The sequence below is a fragment of the Trichechus manatus genome, unplaced genomic scaffold (assembly GCF_000243295.1).
Source record: "Trichechus manatus latirostris isolate Lorelei unplaced genomic scaffold, TriManLat1.0 scaffold00083, whole genome shotgun sequence".
Lineage (NCBI taxonomy): Eukaryota > Metazoa > Chordata > Mammalia > Sirenia > Trichechidae > Trichechus > Trichechus manatus.
This window is the reverse complement of record NW_004444019.1, coordinates 9,263,870-9,279,026: the sequence shown is the minus strand read 5'-3', so window position 1 is coordinate 9,279,026 and position 15,157 is coordinate 9,263,870. Positions and strand designations below refer to the sequence as shown.

Genomic DNA, 15,157 nt, shown 5'->3' with positions numbered 1-15,157 from the left:
ATTTTACTTCTGTTAATCAGTATTCTAAATATGAAGTAAATTACAGCAGTGCTGATTTTGGTAAGCATAAATAATGATATTAAAGGGCAGGCAGGAGAACTGGGTGGGTTCCCCACCATAAGGATGGTGAAGTCCATATGCTTTTCAGCCACATTTTACTAGTTGCTGTCAAGTAGATTCTAACTCATGGCGTCCCCACGTGTGTTAGTATAGAACTGTTCTTCATAGGGTTTTCAGTGGCTGATTTTTTGGGAGCAGATCGCCAGGCCTTTCTCCTGAGGCTCCTCTGGGTGGACTTGCACCTCTAACCTTTTCAGTTAGCAGCCATTTGTACCACCCAGGGATTCCTCAGCCACATTTAGTTCTTAGTTATTCCCAGAGGGTCAAATGTGGAGGTTCTGTGACCTCTATGGATCAGAACCTTATAAAATTTACCCTTTATTATCACCAGACTTCATATTTTATAGTAAATGCTTCCTGTATTTATACCTCAATCATTGCACTAAATGTACTATTTTTAATGATTTACCCTTTGAGACTGTGAGCTTTTTAAGTACAGGTAATGCTCCTATTCAACTCTGTAAACCAAGACCTGGCACACAGTAGGCACAATTGAAAAAACTGTTTTCGATGTGACCCAAAATCATATAGAAAAAAGAGAAGTACACCAATATTTTAAAGTTTTTTTTTTTTTTTTTTTTTTAAACTTTTCACAAAGGATTTGCTGTAAGCCTTCAAGTCATCTTGTCCAATCCAAAAGCTGTATTTAAGCGCCATGGGTCCCAGCCAGGGATGCAAGAATCTGACTTTCTAAAACAGATAACAACAGTTGAAGAACTGGAACCAAAAGCAAACAACTGCACCAAGGTATTCATTTCACTCGTGCTGCTTGGTCTTGTTGAGTGTCAGCAGTAAGAATGTGGCTACCCCACAATATTTCCCTCCTCTTTAGGTTCTCGTGTGGCACACTCGGACAGAGAAGGTTAATCTAGCCAACGAGCCAAAGTACCACCTGGACACGGTGAAAATTGAGGTATAAATTGAAGCAGCAACTGATGCAATTTGCCTGGCCCGTGGATGTGGAAGAGGATTTTGGAGTTTAGGCTGCAGAGTATTCAGGTATTTTTCATTTTACAGTACACAGCCTTTATTGTCATCTGATGGACATCTGTACAAACAGCTTGTCAGTTAACATAAGCTAATTAGATGGTATAAGATGTTATGTTTTGTCTTCGTTTGTTATGCATGTGTTCCCACAACCAAACATCTTTGTACAATACGGCTACATGACACTGCAAGACACCATTCTGAACATCCTACATGCCCCCACCCCCCAATGCGGCCTTGTGGAACTGCAAAGGTTTTGGAAACAGATGACAGGTATTTTGCCAACTAAACGTTCCTGACTTTCCAACATTAAGTAGTTTTTGGAAGGTTGGTGGTAGTATATGTATCAAAGGAAGTAAAATCCACAAAAAAAAAAAAAAAAAGGCTATGGATTCATCTGTTTAATATTGGGAAATAACATTTTGTCGATACTAGGCACCGTAAAATGTAAACACAATTACTGTCATAAACCTGGATATACCCTTCAAGAATTAAAAGTGGCTTTGTTGTAGTTACCCTGTTTGCATACACAGTGCATATAAAGGTCTTCATGTTAGCACTATGTTCGTAAGAAAAGATCCAAATTGTGAGAGAGGCAGATAAAATTTGAATTCTTTAAACATTAAACTAAATTTATAGTAACATCCAGGTTTATCTTCCTTTCACTAACCACGTTCCCTGTTAAGCACATTGTCAAAACAACAGCACAGTGAATGATGAAATAAAAGCATTTTATACACTAGAAATCAAAATTTTATACACTAGAAATCAGTGCTCAGTTATACATTTACATTCTATTTATATGATTAAACATTTGATCATACAGTACCTTCCTACAGGATTACTGGCTAATCTGGGGTAGGGTTTTTACTGTTTTTTTACTGTTAGAGGTATTACTAACATGATAACTACTTCCCTTATATGCAAACATTAGAGCTATAATTTCATTGAGAGTAAAACTGATTATGCAAGTCGACTGAGCAGATTCTCAAAGAACGTGGTTTATGAAATCATGGGAAATATTGAGCAAAGCTGCCCTTGACATAAAATGGTTTCTCAACCTGCTTTTCACCACATCAAATTTAATCAGTTACAGACCAACACGGTCAGATAATTCTTAGTATGAACATATGGGAAAAAAAACCATGTACATGAATAAACAAGGGAACTAGATGCATTTTAGCAAGGAATGTCAGGTGGTAGTTCTGGACGCAACTCGTATTGCATTTTTCATTTCCAAAGTTGTGTGCTGAGAGTCTGACCCGATGAGCTTCCAGACCATCCTGCTGTTGTGCTGGGTGGCTGGCCAAAACCCACTGTGGGGTTTGCACTGTTGATACTCATGCCAGCCATTTGCTGATTCATCTGTGAAATATATAAAAGGCTTAGTTTGAGGCTTACTTCACTCTTGATTCTTACTTCTTTAGGCACAGTTAGACATTGTTTAATAAAGTTGACCTATACTGAAGTTCATTAATAGCAATGACTACAAGTATTTCTCATTAGTGTGAAAATTAGTCCAAGCACTGGGATAAAATCAGACTACCATACAATTATTTCTCTACAGGAAGCAAATAGCTACTTTTGTGTTCATTTTCTTCTACTTTTTAGCACTGTCATAAAGTGATCTCAGTCTCACTTCCTAGGCTCAATTTCTTGTCTCCAAAGATTAACCCACACTGAAAAAAGGTACCAAAGCAATCTTTCAATACAAATGATCTGGGTACATGAGTATGTTACAGAGAATGAGTCCATTATTCTAACTTTCAACTATACTAGGATACTGTGCTTTAACTACTAAGGATTAAGAAAATTTTAGAAAATAAAATGCTTCAAAATTATTCTACCTTCATTAAAGTCTTAAAAGGCTTTATATACTTTGTATTTTAAAAAACGGTCATAAAAACATACATTTTATTTTTCCTTTTGCTTACCTAACAAACATCTAAAGTTAATTTTTTGTATACTATAAAATGTAATTCTGCATATCTTTTTTTCCCTAGAGTCAAGTATGTACCTTAACCTTTTCCCTGTTCTTTGCTTACTTCTAAGATTGACGATAAGCAAACGTGAGATGATTTACCACAAAGTACAGAGCGGGTTCAAAACCTACACAGTTAGACTGTAGTCTTAATAAAGTTCATTTATTTTCATTTATTTGCAATTTTTCCAAGATACTAACATTAACTATATCACTGATGAGGCATGTTGGGAGGATAGATAACTTGAGCTTGGGTATGTTATGCTTCAGCACATTTGGCCACACCAAAGCTGTTACTGACATTTGGCACTTAGAATTTTTGAATACTTTCAAAGGAATGTACTTCTTTAAATGGTGATAGCAGAAATAACTTGGGGCATTCATGGGATATACAGTCATTAGTTAGAAATCACTATAGACCATTCCCTGAATGTTCTCAAGCCAAAACAAAGATCACAAAAATGCTGGAGGAAGTCAAATAGGAAGTACAAAGGGAAGAGGAATATAGAGTCTTCCTCTATAAATCAGAACACAGCACTTAAAATGGAAATGGATTTAAAAGAGATTAATACTAAAATGCCCTCTTTTGGGTTTAAATTAATTTAGAAACAAGATTTTATAATATGAAGGGTATGTTTGAGACAAATATGGACTTGTTCATATGGGAATTCTTAAAAACCAGTGGATATTCTTTTTAAACATGAAATAAGCATAGGATAAGTAAAAAGGCAATACAACTTTATATAAAGGTTTGGAACAAAAAGAATCTTTACAAATCCATGGGCAGTAGTAGCCACATGACATGGAGAACAGCCTAGATCCCTCACAAAATAGTGCTTTGAGAATGAAGCTGAATTTTTTTCTAATTTGTGAAAGTTACAGAAAACCAAAACATGAGTATAGGTTTGTCTAAGTAGACTACAAACATACCACACTCTATCAGGAGGCTTTAAAGCTTGGTGCTAATTCAAAAGGTAGCAGAAAGGGAGTCTTTCAAGATACCCAAGATAATTTTAGCTATTACAATCTGAAATGAAAAATGGTTAACTTTATGTTATGTTTTCTTCTTTTTTTACATAATAAATATAGGGACAATCACAGATCCTTTGTCTATTTAATAAAACTTCATTGTATCTATAGAAAGTTTTGACCTTATACATTACCCCTATTCAATTCTTTCTGCCAGATCATTAGATGTAAATACAAATAAAACCATTTAGAAAATAAATCTGGTTTCTTTGATTTGGGAGAAATTGGAGAGCAAATAATTCCTACCTGTGAGAGGCTCCACTGGGGCTGCTGAGTTTGTGGCAGACCAAACTTACTCTGGGATGCACTCATCTGCCCCACCATTCCTCCCTGGGGCCCGGCAACATTTTGAGGAAGTGGCATCACGCCAGTTTGTGCATTTCCCATAAACCCATTGTGCATGGGCATGCCCACCATCATGCTTGCACTCTGTCCCATTACATTTCCCATGAGGCCAGGAGCTGCAGGCACAGGTACGCCCATTGATGGAAAACCTTGAAATGCAGTTGGTGCTTGTGAGGTAAATGGTATATTTGCAGGCCCCATAAACACACCTGCAACATAATCATGAAAAGAAAACAAAGTTATTACATACAGCTGTACTCACCTCTATACTCACAGCAAAAGGATTACTGTCTTTCTGAACTACCCAGAACAAAAATTTTAATTCCTGTCTGGATGTTCCTACTGTTCAGATCAACCTAACCCTCAGAGCTGGCTATTTCCAAAATGCAGACAAATCAATTAATTGGCCTGAGCAAATTTAGGAAAAATAAATCTCACATAATAGCCACACAAAATATCAATTCTGAAGACTAAACTAGGTAGCATGAGATTATATGTTGTTTCTGCTGACTTTTACCACTATCAGATATACAAGTGAAAGCTGACTGTATCTGGTTTTAACGAAGCAGTTGGGTTGTCATACAATTTCAGCTTATATATGAAATGCAGTTCATTTAGAGGAAATGGCCTGAGAGGTATTAAAACTGTGTTAACAATAAATCTTACAGTGCTAATATTTCATTAACATTATAAAATATATTTCAAAGCTTTTTGGAATCCATGTGATAATTCACACTGCTTATTGTTTACCTGCAGAAAAAATATACTGTACCCAAAGCTATAAACTTCATGCAAATCAAATTTAAATAATTCTTCGAAGATAATTCATGTCCTCCAAGTTTGTGAAACCGTATTAAGTGATATGTGAATAGCTCATTAATTCTAAATGAATAAAGTTTTGTGAATCCTGTGTGTTTTTTAATTCTAAAGTTTCCTTTATTTCAGTTTCTTAGCTATGTAAATGGCAACAACAAAAACACCCATTACATAGAAAATATAGAAAAGAAATATAATTGATACTTCTAGTAATGTCACTACAATTCACTGAAAGTAGATTTCAGGAATAATTACCAGGAGTATTCTGCTGCTGAATGGTCCCTGTGCCATACAGTGATAAGATGGAGTCTTTGGAGAGCTGTTTTTTTGTGGATTCTTCTGCTTTTGTAGTTTGCTCAGTGAATAGGTCAAGATCCCCAGATGCTACTGTAGACAGGGGGGCAGCTGCTGGTACAGTAAGCGTCCCCTGAGACAAACACCAAAAACAAGCTGTCAAATTCTGCATGGTAAAGCATAGCTCATCCATTACTTAAAATCCAAATTAAAGTTATGAAACTGAACAGAAATTAAACAACTGAAGAAAGTAAAATGGTGACATTAAAGAGGATCATTCACAAACCCACATAAAAACAACATCTAAGTTAAATGTTCAATGTTTTCTTAATTTGTTAATATAAAAGGTAGATCAAAGCTCTGTCATAATAGGTCGTGTTTACCTGCTAGGCAGACGCTGATTTTTTTCATTGCATCCCTGACCAAATTGGGTTCAACAGCAGGTGTACGGACCTGAGATGCCCAAGCATCTCCCGCCCTCAGCAACTACTGCAGGGAACTGGTATCCCTTGGAATAAAGAACATTTCTACAACTATGCAGGCTGCAAGAGGGTCCTGCCATGGCTGACAGAAAGGTTTTGGCTTTTTCAAAGCTGCATCAGGAGATTTTTATAAACCTATCTTAAGATGAGTTTCAACCACAACATTAGAATGCTTCTAAATTTATCCAGGAATTAAGTACAGTAAAAATCTCAACCACCTATACTATCAACCATAACCTATTCTCCACTTCTGGAGAAGACAGCAAATGAATGCAAATATACATGCAGCTATTTAGCATAAAACAAATTTTTTAGCTTTATCTCCTGTATCCTGCACACAGATGTAATTGTACAATAATGATAATCTCACTTAATGATCTCTGCAGTCATTAAATAATCATACTTGTATTAGACAAGGAAAAAGCTATATAACAATGCCCTTGAATAAAATGTATCCAGGCTACCAGTGAAGAGGCAGAAGATTCCCAGAAGCTAACAGCACATGGGCACTGGAGCCAGCTTGCCTGGGCTAGAACCCCGGCCCCACCATTCACTGCATGTGTGCCCTGAGATGTGTCACATAACCTCTCCATTCACTGTCTCTTCTGTAAAATGGGGATAAAAAGATTATTACCTTATAGAGTTGCCCGATGACCATGAGAAGTTCTTTTGCACAATGACATGTTAACTCAGTGTCTACTGTTAATGCCGTTAGGTAACAAAGCATCTGTATCACTCAGTGATCTTTTTGTCTTATAAGCACTTAAATGTCTAATGTATAAATATATATATTTTTTGTTGGGGTGCTCCATTTACTAGCACTAGAACCTCGAGATAAAAGGACACTGTCTAATACCTGTCGTTTTTCACTTTAGGAGGCTGCAGGGCCTTCAACCAAAGGGGTTTTCTGACCTGGGTTCCCAGGGCTGGACCAAGGATAGGCCACAGCACTGGTGCAGCTCTGGATACTGCTGGTGAACGTATACTATAAATAGACAAGAAAGGGGCTTCCATCTGTCACCAACCTAAGTTCTAGAAGTGACCCCCCCCCAGCCCCAATATGCACATACCCTCCTGTCAGCTGAATAATTCTAACCCCCTTAGCAGATAGTATGACTAATCAATCTCATATTCATGACTGGGAAAATCTTTTGCTAGAATTTACACTGTGCTCATAAAATAAAACTGGCAGTGAAAGAATACCATATTTTTATGCAAATAGCACACGCCTTTTACGTTTGCCAACCACACCCTCCCCCCGCAAGTTATGTTCATAAGTGTGCTATGCTAATTTTGTTACAGCAACATGTAAAAAAAATTGGCACAGTGGCACTTACGAACATACCTTGCAGGGGGAGGGCACAGTTGCAAATAAACATAGGTGTGCGTTATTTGCATAAAAATACAGTAGATAGGGTTCAGAGTAACTCATAATCTTGGCGCACCAGCAATCTGAGTTGAATTTTACATAATAAAAACCCACCGAAGTTAGTAAATTACATGGTACCAGTGTATTCATAAAATTTGAACTTTCTGTTCCACGCATAAATTTTATTTGGAAACTGGTGTGATGGATCACTTTTATAAGGCCTTTCTAGCCATGGTCTTGTAACTCCCACCAGATGACTGGGTGGGACTACACAAATAAGGTACTTGTGGCCCACCAAGGGGATTGGACAGCTTGCTAATAATGCAAATAAGGTACATGGCACCCTGTAGGGGGTGGGACCATGCAAATAAGGTGTATGGAACCCTAACGAGGGGACTGGTCAGTTTTGCCATCCCATTAGGCTTAAAATGAGCCATCCAAGAGGTGGAAAGAGGGGACTTCACTAACATCAAGAAGAAGAGATGGGAGAGGAGCACGTCCTTTGGGGCCAGGGTCCCTGTGCTGAGAACTTCCTAGACTGAGGAGAGACAGAGCTGTAATACTGGAGATGGTGCAAGATGGTGAGAAGCAATGGCAGCAGAACCAGGAGACCAGTGTGAGGTGGTACGGTGGGCTTCCTGGCCCACGGAGCAAGGTAGTTACAGTGAGTGTGCTGACCTATGGAGCAAGAGAGCTGACCACCTTCGGGCAGGAGGCTTCCTGGAAGAGGCTCCCTGGCCTCCTGGCCCTTGTCGATGGAGCTAGGCTTGCTGACCCATGGAGCAAGAGAGCTGAGCAACTTCGGGCCGAGGCTTACTGGCAGAGTGGGGTACCCCCAGGCACTTATTCATGGAGCTAAAGAGCACTGTAACACTTGCCCAAGCTTGGCAGAGGCAGAGGGGCTAAGGGCTAGAGAGGCCTGCTGCAGGCAAGGTTGGGAAGAGGCTCTCCTGAACAAAGAACTGTATCCTGAATCATTCTCGATCCTCAATTGTAACCTGTTACTTCCCTAATAAACCCTATAACTGTAAGTATGGTCTGTGAGTTCTGTGTGGCCATTGCATTGAATAATTGAACCCAGCAGAGAAGTACACAGTGCTGTGGGAGGGACAGCTGGTGTCAGAATTGGCAAAAAGGTTGGAGGGTGGAGTTATGTCTGACACCCACTTCATGGCAATCAGCCTAGGGCTGTTGATGCTGATAATAATTCTCCTCCTTCCTTGTGAAGTTAGACAAAGAAGTCAGACGCTGACACCCTGACACCATTATTACAGAAGCTTCTGGATTTTAATATTTATATTTAGTTTACATAAAAGCTAATTCTGTTCAGGAGGGTGGAGCCAAGATGGCAGCTTAGTCACCATACCATAAGACCTCCCTGCACCAAAGACCCTAAAAAACAAGCGAAACAGAAGCAGATAACAATCTAGGAATCCTGAACAACAAAAAAGAGAGTCTAAGGACTGAATCGAATACCAACTGGAAGGAATAAGGAAAGCAGCAAAAAGGGAGTAACAGAATGGCAGAGCTCAGCCAGCTGTCCCAGCCTGCTGCAGCTAACTTAGGACAAAGCCAGTAGCAACCTTGGGTGAAGAAAACAGCAAAACAACTTCACAACTTTCCCAAAAGGCATAGAGAACCTCTATATAGCACACACAGAAAGAAGCAGAGACAGGGAGCATGCAAGATCTAGAACCAGAGATACTCAGGAGTGGCAGCCCTCGACCTTAGGGGGTGAGTGTGCACACAAGGCGATTTCAAGAAATAAATTACCGCTTTATACTTAGGAAAATAAAGGTAAATTTCAGGGTAACCACAAAGTCAACAAACTTGTTCATCAAAATAAAAAAGAAGAAAATTATAAAGATTCAGCACATACAAAATCAAAAACAATGAAGGAAATTAAAAGACAAGCCACAATAAAAAAAAAAAACATCTCAGGATGGTAAACTAAGTGGAACAAAAAACAGTCAACACCACAAAAAAAATCCTAAGAAAATGACAAATACCTATTGATAAACACACTGAATGTAAATGGCCTAAATGCGCCAGTAAAGAGACGGAGAGTGGTGGGGGCGGGGGATGATGACTCATCAATATGTAGTCTGCAACACACAAAAATGTAAATAAACTAAAATTTAAAGGATGGAGAAAAGATATATCAAGCAAATAACCAAAAAAGCACAGGAGTGGCAATATAATCTCTGATAAAATAGATTTTAAAGCAAAATCCACTATAAAAGACAAGGAAGGATATTATATAATGATTAAAAGGTCAATCCACTAAGAGGATATAACCATAATAAATATATATGCACCCAAGGACAGAGCTCCAAAAATACGTAAAACAAACTCTAACAGCACTGAAAAGAGAAATACACACTTCCACAATAATACTAGGAGACTTGAACACACTACTCTTGGTGAAGCACAGAACAACTAGAAAGAAACTCAACAAAGACAGACAAGATCTAAACACCACAGTCAACCAACTTGACCTCATAGACATATATAGAGCACATCACCCAACAGTGGCAAAGTACACATTCCTCTCCAATGCTCATGGATCATTCTCCAGAAAAGACCACATTGTAGGCCACAAAGCAAGCCTCAACAAATTCAAAAACATCAAAATAATACAAAGCATCTTCTCTGACCTCAACACTATAAAAACAGAAATCAATAAAAGGAAGATCAAGGAAAAAAAAATCTAATAAATGGAAACTAACACCCTGCTTAAAAACTACTGGGTAATAGAAGAAATCAAAGATGAAATTTAAAAACTCCTAGAATCAAATATGCATGTGAAAGCTGCATGATGAAGAAGAATTGATGCCTCTGAATTGTGGTGCTGGTGAAGTATACTGAATATATTATGGACTGCCAAAAGAATGAACAAATCTGTCTTGGAAGAAGTACGACCAGAATGCTCTTTAGAAGCAAGGATGGTGAGACTACATCTCACATACTTTGGACATGTTATCAGGAGGGATCAGTTATCAGGAAGACATCATGCTTGGTAAAGTAAAGGGTTAGCGAAAAAGAGGAAGACCCTCAAGGAGATGGACTGACACAGTGGCTGCCAACAATGGGCATAAGCATAACAACGATTGTGAGGATGGCGCAGGACCAGGCAGTGTTTCGTTCTGTTGTACACACAGGGTCGCTATGAGTCGGAATTGACTCAACGGCGCCTGATAATAACAACAGAATCAAGTAAGAATGAAAACACAACATACCAAACCTTTGGGACACAGCAAAATCAGTGCTTAGAGGTCAATTTATAGCAATAAACACATACATCAAAAAAGAAAGGACAAAAATGAAGACATTATCCCTACAACTCGAACAATTAGAAATCGAGCAGCAAAAGAAGCTCATAGTCACCAGAAGAAACAAAATAATAAAAATAAGAGCCGAAATAAATGAAACAGAGAACAGAAAAACAACAGAATCAACAAAACTAAAAGCTGGTTTTTTTTGAAAGGATTAATAAAATTGACAAATCACTGGTCAAACTGACAAAAGAAAAACAGGAGAAGATGCAAATAACCAAGTAAGAAATGAGATGGGTGACATTACAACAGAACCAACTGAAATAAAAAGGATCATAACAGAATACTACAAAAAACTGTACTCCAAAAAAATTGAAAACCTAGAGGAAATGAACAAATTTCTAGAAACACACCACCTACCTAAACTAACACAAACTAAGGTAAAAAATGTGACCAGACCTATAACAAAAGAAGAAATGAAGGGGTCATAAAAAAAATCTCCCAACAAAAAACAAGCCCTGGTCCAGACAGCTTCACTGGAGAATTCTACCAAACAGAAGAGTTGACACCAATTCTACTCAAACTATTAAGTATACAGAAAAGGAAGAAATACTCCCAAACTCATTCTATAAAGCCAACATAACCCTAATACCAAAGCCAGGCAAGGATAACACTAAAAAAGAAAGCTACAGACCAGTATCCCTCATGAATATAAATGCAAAAATTCTCAACAAAATCCTAGCCAATAGACTACAACAGCATATTGAAAATAAATAATACCAAGTGGGATTCATGCCAGGCATGCAAAGTTGGTTCAACATTAGAAAATCAGTGTAATCCACCACATAAATAAAACAAAGGAAAAGAATCACATGATCATATCAACTGACACAGACAGGCATTTGATAGAGTGCAACACCCATTCCTGATTTAAAAAAAAAAAAAAAAAAAAACTCTCAGCAAAACAGGAATAGAAGGAAAACTCCTCAACATAATAAAGGAAATTTGTACAAAACCAACAGCCAACATTATCCTCAACGGAGAGAATCTCAAAGCATTCTTCCCTCAGAATGGGAACCAGGACAAGGATGCCCTTTATCACCTCTTATTCAATATTGTATCGGAAGTCCTAGTGAGAACAAAAAAGCAAGAAAAGGAAATAAAGGGCATCCAAATTGGTAAGGAAGAAGTAAAACTATTCTTATTCTCAGATGATATGATTGTATACATAGAAAATCCTAAGGACTCTGCAAGAAAGCTATTGCAACTAATAGAAACATTCAGCAAAGTGGCAGGAAACAAGATTAGCATACAAAAATCAGCTGGATTCCTCTACACCAACAAAGAGAACTGTGAAAAGGAAATCAAGAAAACAATACCATTTACAATAGCCACCAAAAATATAAAATACTTAGGAATAAATCTAACCCAGAACATAAAAGACTCACACAAAGAAAACTACAGACCACTACTGCAAGAAACCAAAAGAGATCTACATAAACGGAAAAACATACTATGCTCTTGGATAAGAAGACTTAACACTGTGAAAATGCCAATACTACCCAAAGTGATATATAGATACAATGCAATCTCAATCCAAATCCCAACATCATTCTTCACCGAGATGGAAAAACTAATCACTAATTTTATATGGACGAGAAAGAGGGCCCAAATAAGTAAAGCTTTATTTAAAAAGAAGAACAAAGTAGGAAGCCTCACACTACCTGATCTCAGAGCCTACTATACAGCCATGGTAGTCAAAACAGGCTGGTACTTGTACAACAGACACATAGACCAATGGAACAGAATTGAGAACCCAGATGTAAATCCATGCACATATGGTCAGTTGATCTTCAACAAAGTACCAAAGGTTACTGAATGGGGAAGATACAGTCTCTTCAACAAATGGTGCTGGCAAAACTGGTTATCTATCTGTAGAAAAACAAACAGGATCCATACCTCCCACCATACACAAAAACTAACTCAAAATGGATCAAAGACCTAAACATAAAACCTAAAATTATAAAGATCATGGAGAAAAATTAGGAACAATGCTAGGGGCCCTAATATATGGCATAGATAGATTGCCAAGCATAACTAAAGATGCACACACAGAAGAAAATGAACTAGATAAATGGGACCTCCTAAAAATTAAAAGTTTATGCTCAATAAAAGACTTCTCCAAAAGAGTAAAAAGAGAACCTGCAGATTGGGAAAAAACTCTTGGCTATGATGTATCTGAAAGGGTCTAATCTCTAAAATTTATAGAAAACTTCAACACATAAAGAACAAAAAAAAGGCAAATAATCCGATTAAAAAATGGCAGATAATCCAATTAAAAAATGGCAAAGGAAATGATTAGACACTTCACCAAAGAAGACATCCAGGCTGCTAACAAACATATGAACAAATGCTCACTCATGATCATTAGTGATTAGAGAGATGCAAATTAAAACTACAATGTGCTACCATCTCACCCGTACATCACTGGCACTAATCAAAACAACAGAAAATAACAAATGCTGGCGAGGATGTGGGGAGACTGGAACTCTTATACACTGCTGGTGGGAATGTGAAATGGTACAACCACTACGGAAAACTGTATGGTGCTTCCTCAAAAAGCTAGAAATAGAAATACCATATGATCCAGCAATCCCACTCCTATGTTTATACCCTAAAGAAATAAAAGCCATGACACAAACAGACATATGCACACCCCTGTTCACTGCAGCATGATTCCCAATAGCAAAAAGGTGTAAGCAACCTAAGTGCCCATCAACAGATGAACGGATTAACAAACTGTGGTACGTACATAACAATGGATTACTACACAACAAAGAATAACGACAAATCCAAGAAACATCTCACAATACGGATGAAACTGGAGGGCATTTTACTGAGTGAAATAAGTCAATCACAAAAAGACAAATACTGTATGAGACCACTTTTATAAAGTAACAACAAAAGGTTTACACTTAGGAAAAGAAAAAAAAAAAAAAAGACTCTTGGATGGTTACCAGGGATGGGAGGGGGAGGAAGGGAATATTAACAGAGACAGTAGATATGAGCTAATACTGGTGAAGGGAAAGGCAATACACAATATAGGAGAAGTCAGCAGAACATGACCAAAGCAAGAGAGGATACTGAGAGGAACGCAGGAATAAAGGACAACTATGGTAACTACGATAGCATAGACGATCCTGCGACAATAGAATCAACAATGATCTACAAATAGATACCAGATAGATATGCCAAGAGGTGAAGGAGGGAGTAAGGGAACAAACTCACCAGAAGATACAGGTTCAGAGGTGGAAATTTCTAAATTGTAGGTGCTCCCTCATATATTAATATAGACAATAGAAGACACAAGTGGCACAGTCGGGGAAACCTCTTAGACATAAACACCTCACAAGATGAAGTTCCCAGGATTGAAGGCAAAGGACTATAGACTCGGGGGATATCTGCACCAACTGGCACAACACAGTTCTTAAAGACAATGTTCTACATCCTACTTTGGTAAGTAGCGTTTGAGGTCTTAAAAACTTGCGAGCAGCCATCTAAGATACAACTATTGGTCTCCTCTAGTATGGAGCAAAGGAGAGGAAAAACACTGAAGACCCAAGGGAGCAATCAGTCCAAAGGACTAATGGGCCACATGAACCATAGCCTACATGACCCCGAGACCAGAAGAACTAGATGTGCCCAGCTACCACTACCTACTGCTCTGACTGGGATTATAATAGAGGGTCCTGGACAAAGCAGGAGAAAAATGTAGAACAAATGATCAAAATTCACAAAAAAGACCACACTTACTGGCCTAACAGAGAATGGAGGAACCCCCAAGACTACAGTCCCCGGTCACGCTTCTAACTCAGACTTGAAGCTACTACCAAAGTTTACCTTTCAGCCATCGATTAGGCAGGCCTGTAAGACAACACACAGGAGGAACGTGCTTCTTAGATCAATCAAGTATACAAGATCAAATGGGCAACACCTCCCAGGAACAAAGATGAGAAGGCGAGAGGGGACAGGACTACTGGACGAAAGGACATGGTGAATGTGTGTGTGTGTGTGTGTGTGTGTGTGTGTGTGTGTGTGTGTGCGCGCGCTGGGGGGGCGGTGCTGACACAATGCAGAATTGCAGCCAATGTCTTGAAACAACTTGTGTATAAATTTTTGAATAAGAAGCTAATTTGCTAATTTCTTAACTTTCACCTAAATCACAATTTTTTTTATTTAATTTTTTAATTGTACTTCAGGTGAAGGCTTACACAACAAATAGTTTCTCATGAAACAGTAGTACACATATTGTTTATGACATTGGTTAACAACCCCACAACATGTCAACCCTCTAACTTCTCAACCATTTTTTTTTTTTTTTGGTGAAAATACACATAGCCAAAGATACACCATTTCAAAAATTTCTACATGCACAGTTCAGTGACACTGACTACGCTCT

General features: G+C 38.2%; 2 protein-coding genes across 8 annotated transcripts in view; one reads left to right on the top strand and one right to left on the bottom strand.

Moving 5' to 3' along the window:
• The window catches only part of B3GAT2 (beta-1,3-glucuronyltransferase 2), a 48,611-nt gene extending 47,572 nt beyond the window's left edge, over positions 1-1,039 (top strand). For both annotated transcript variants that reach the window (XM_023735879.1, XM_023735878.1), the window contains exons 3-4: positions 719-867; positions 953-1,039. In XM_023735879.1, the coding sequence (XP_023591647.1) occupies positions 719-867; positions 953-1,039 (236 nt within the window). The remainder of the gene's footprint in view (positions 1-718; positions 868-952) is intronic.
• Positions 674-15,157, bottom strand: part of SMAP1 (small ArfGAP 1) — a 192,708-nt gene continuing 178,224 nt past the window's right edge. For 2 of the 6 annotated variants that reach the window (XM_023735874.1, XM_004381362.3), the window contains 3 exons: positions 5,534-5,705; positions 4,364-4,671; positions 674-2,472 (listed from right to left, as the gene is read on the bottom strand). In XM_023735874.1, the coding sequence (XP_023591642.1) occupies positions 2,338-2,472; positions 4,364-4,671; positions 5,534-5,705 (615 nt within the window). In that variant the 3' untranslated portion in view covers positions 674-2,337. The remainder of the gene's footprint in view (positions 2,473-4,363; positions 4,672-5,533; positions 5,706-15,157) is intronic. The other 4 variants (XM_023735876.1, XM_023735877.1, XM_023735875.1 and 1 more) reach the window with 3 other exon arrangements.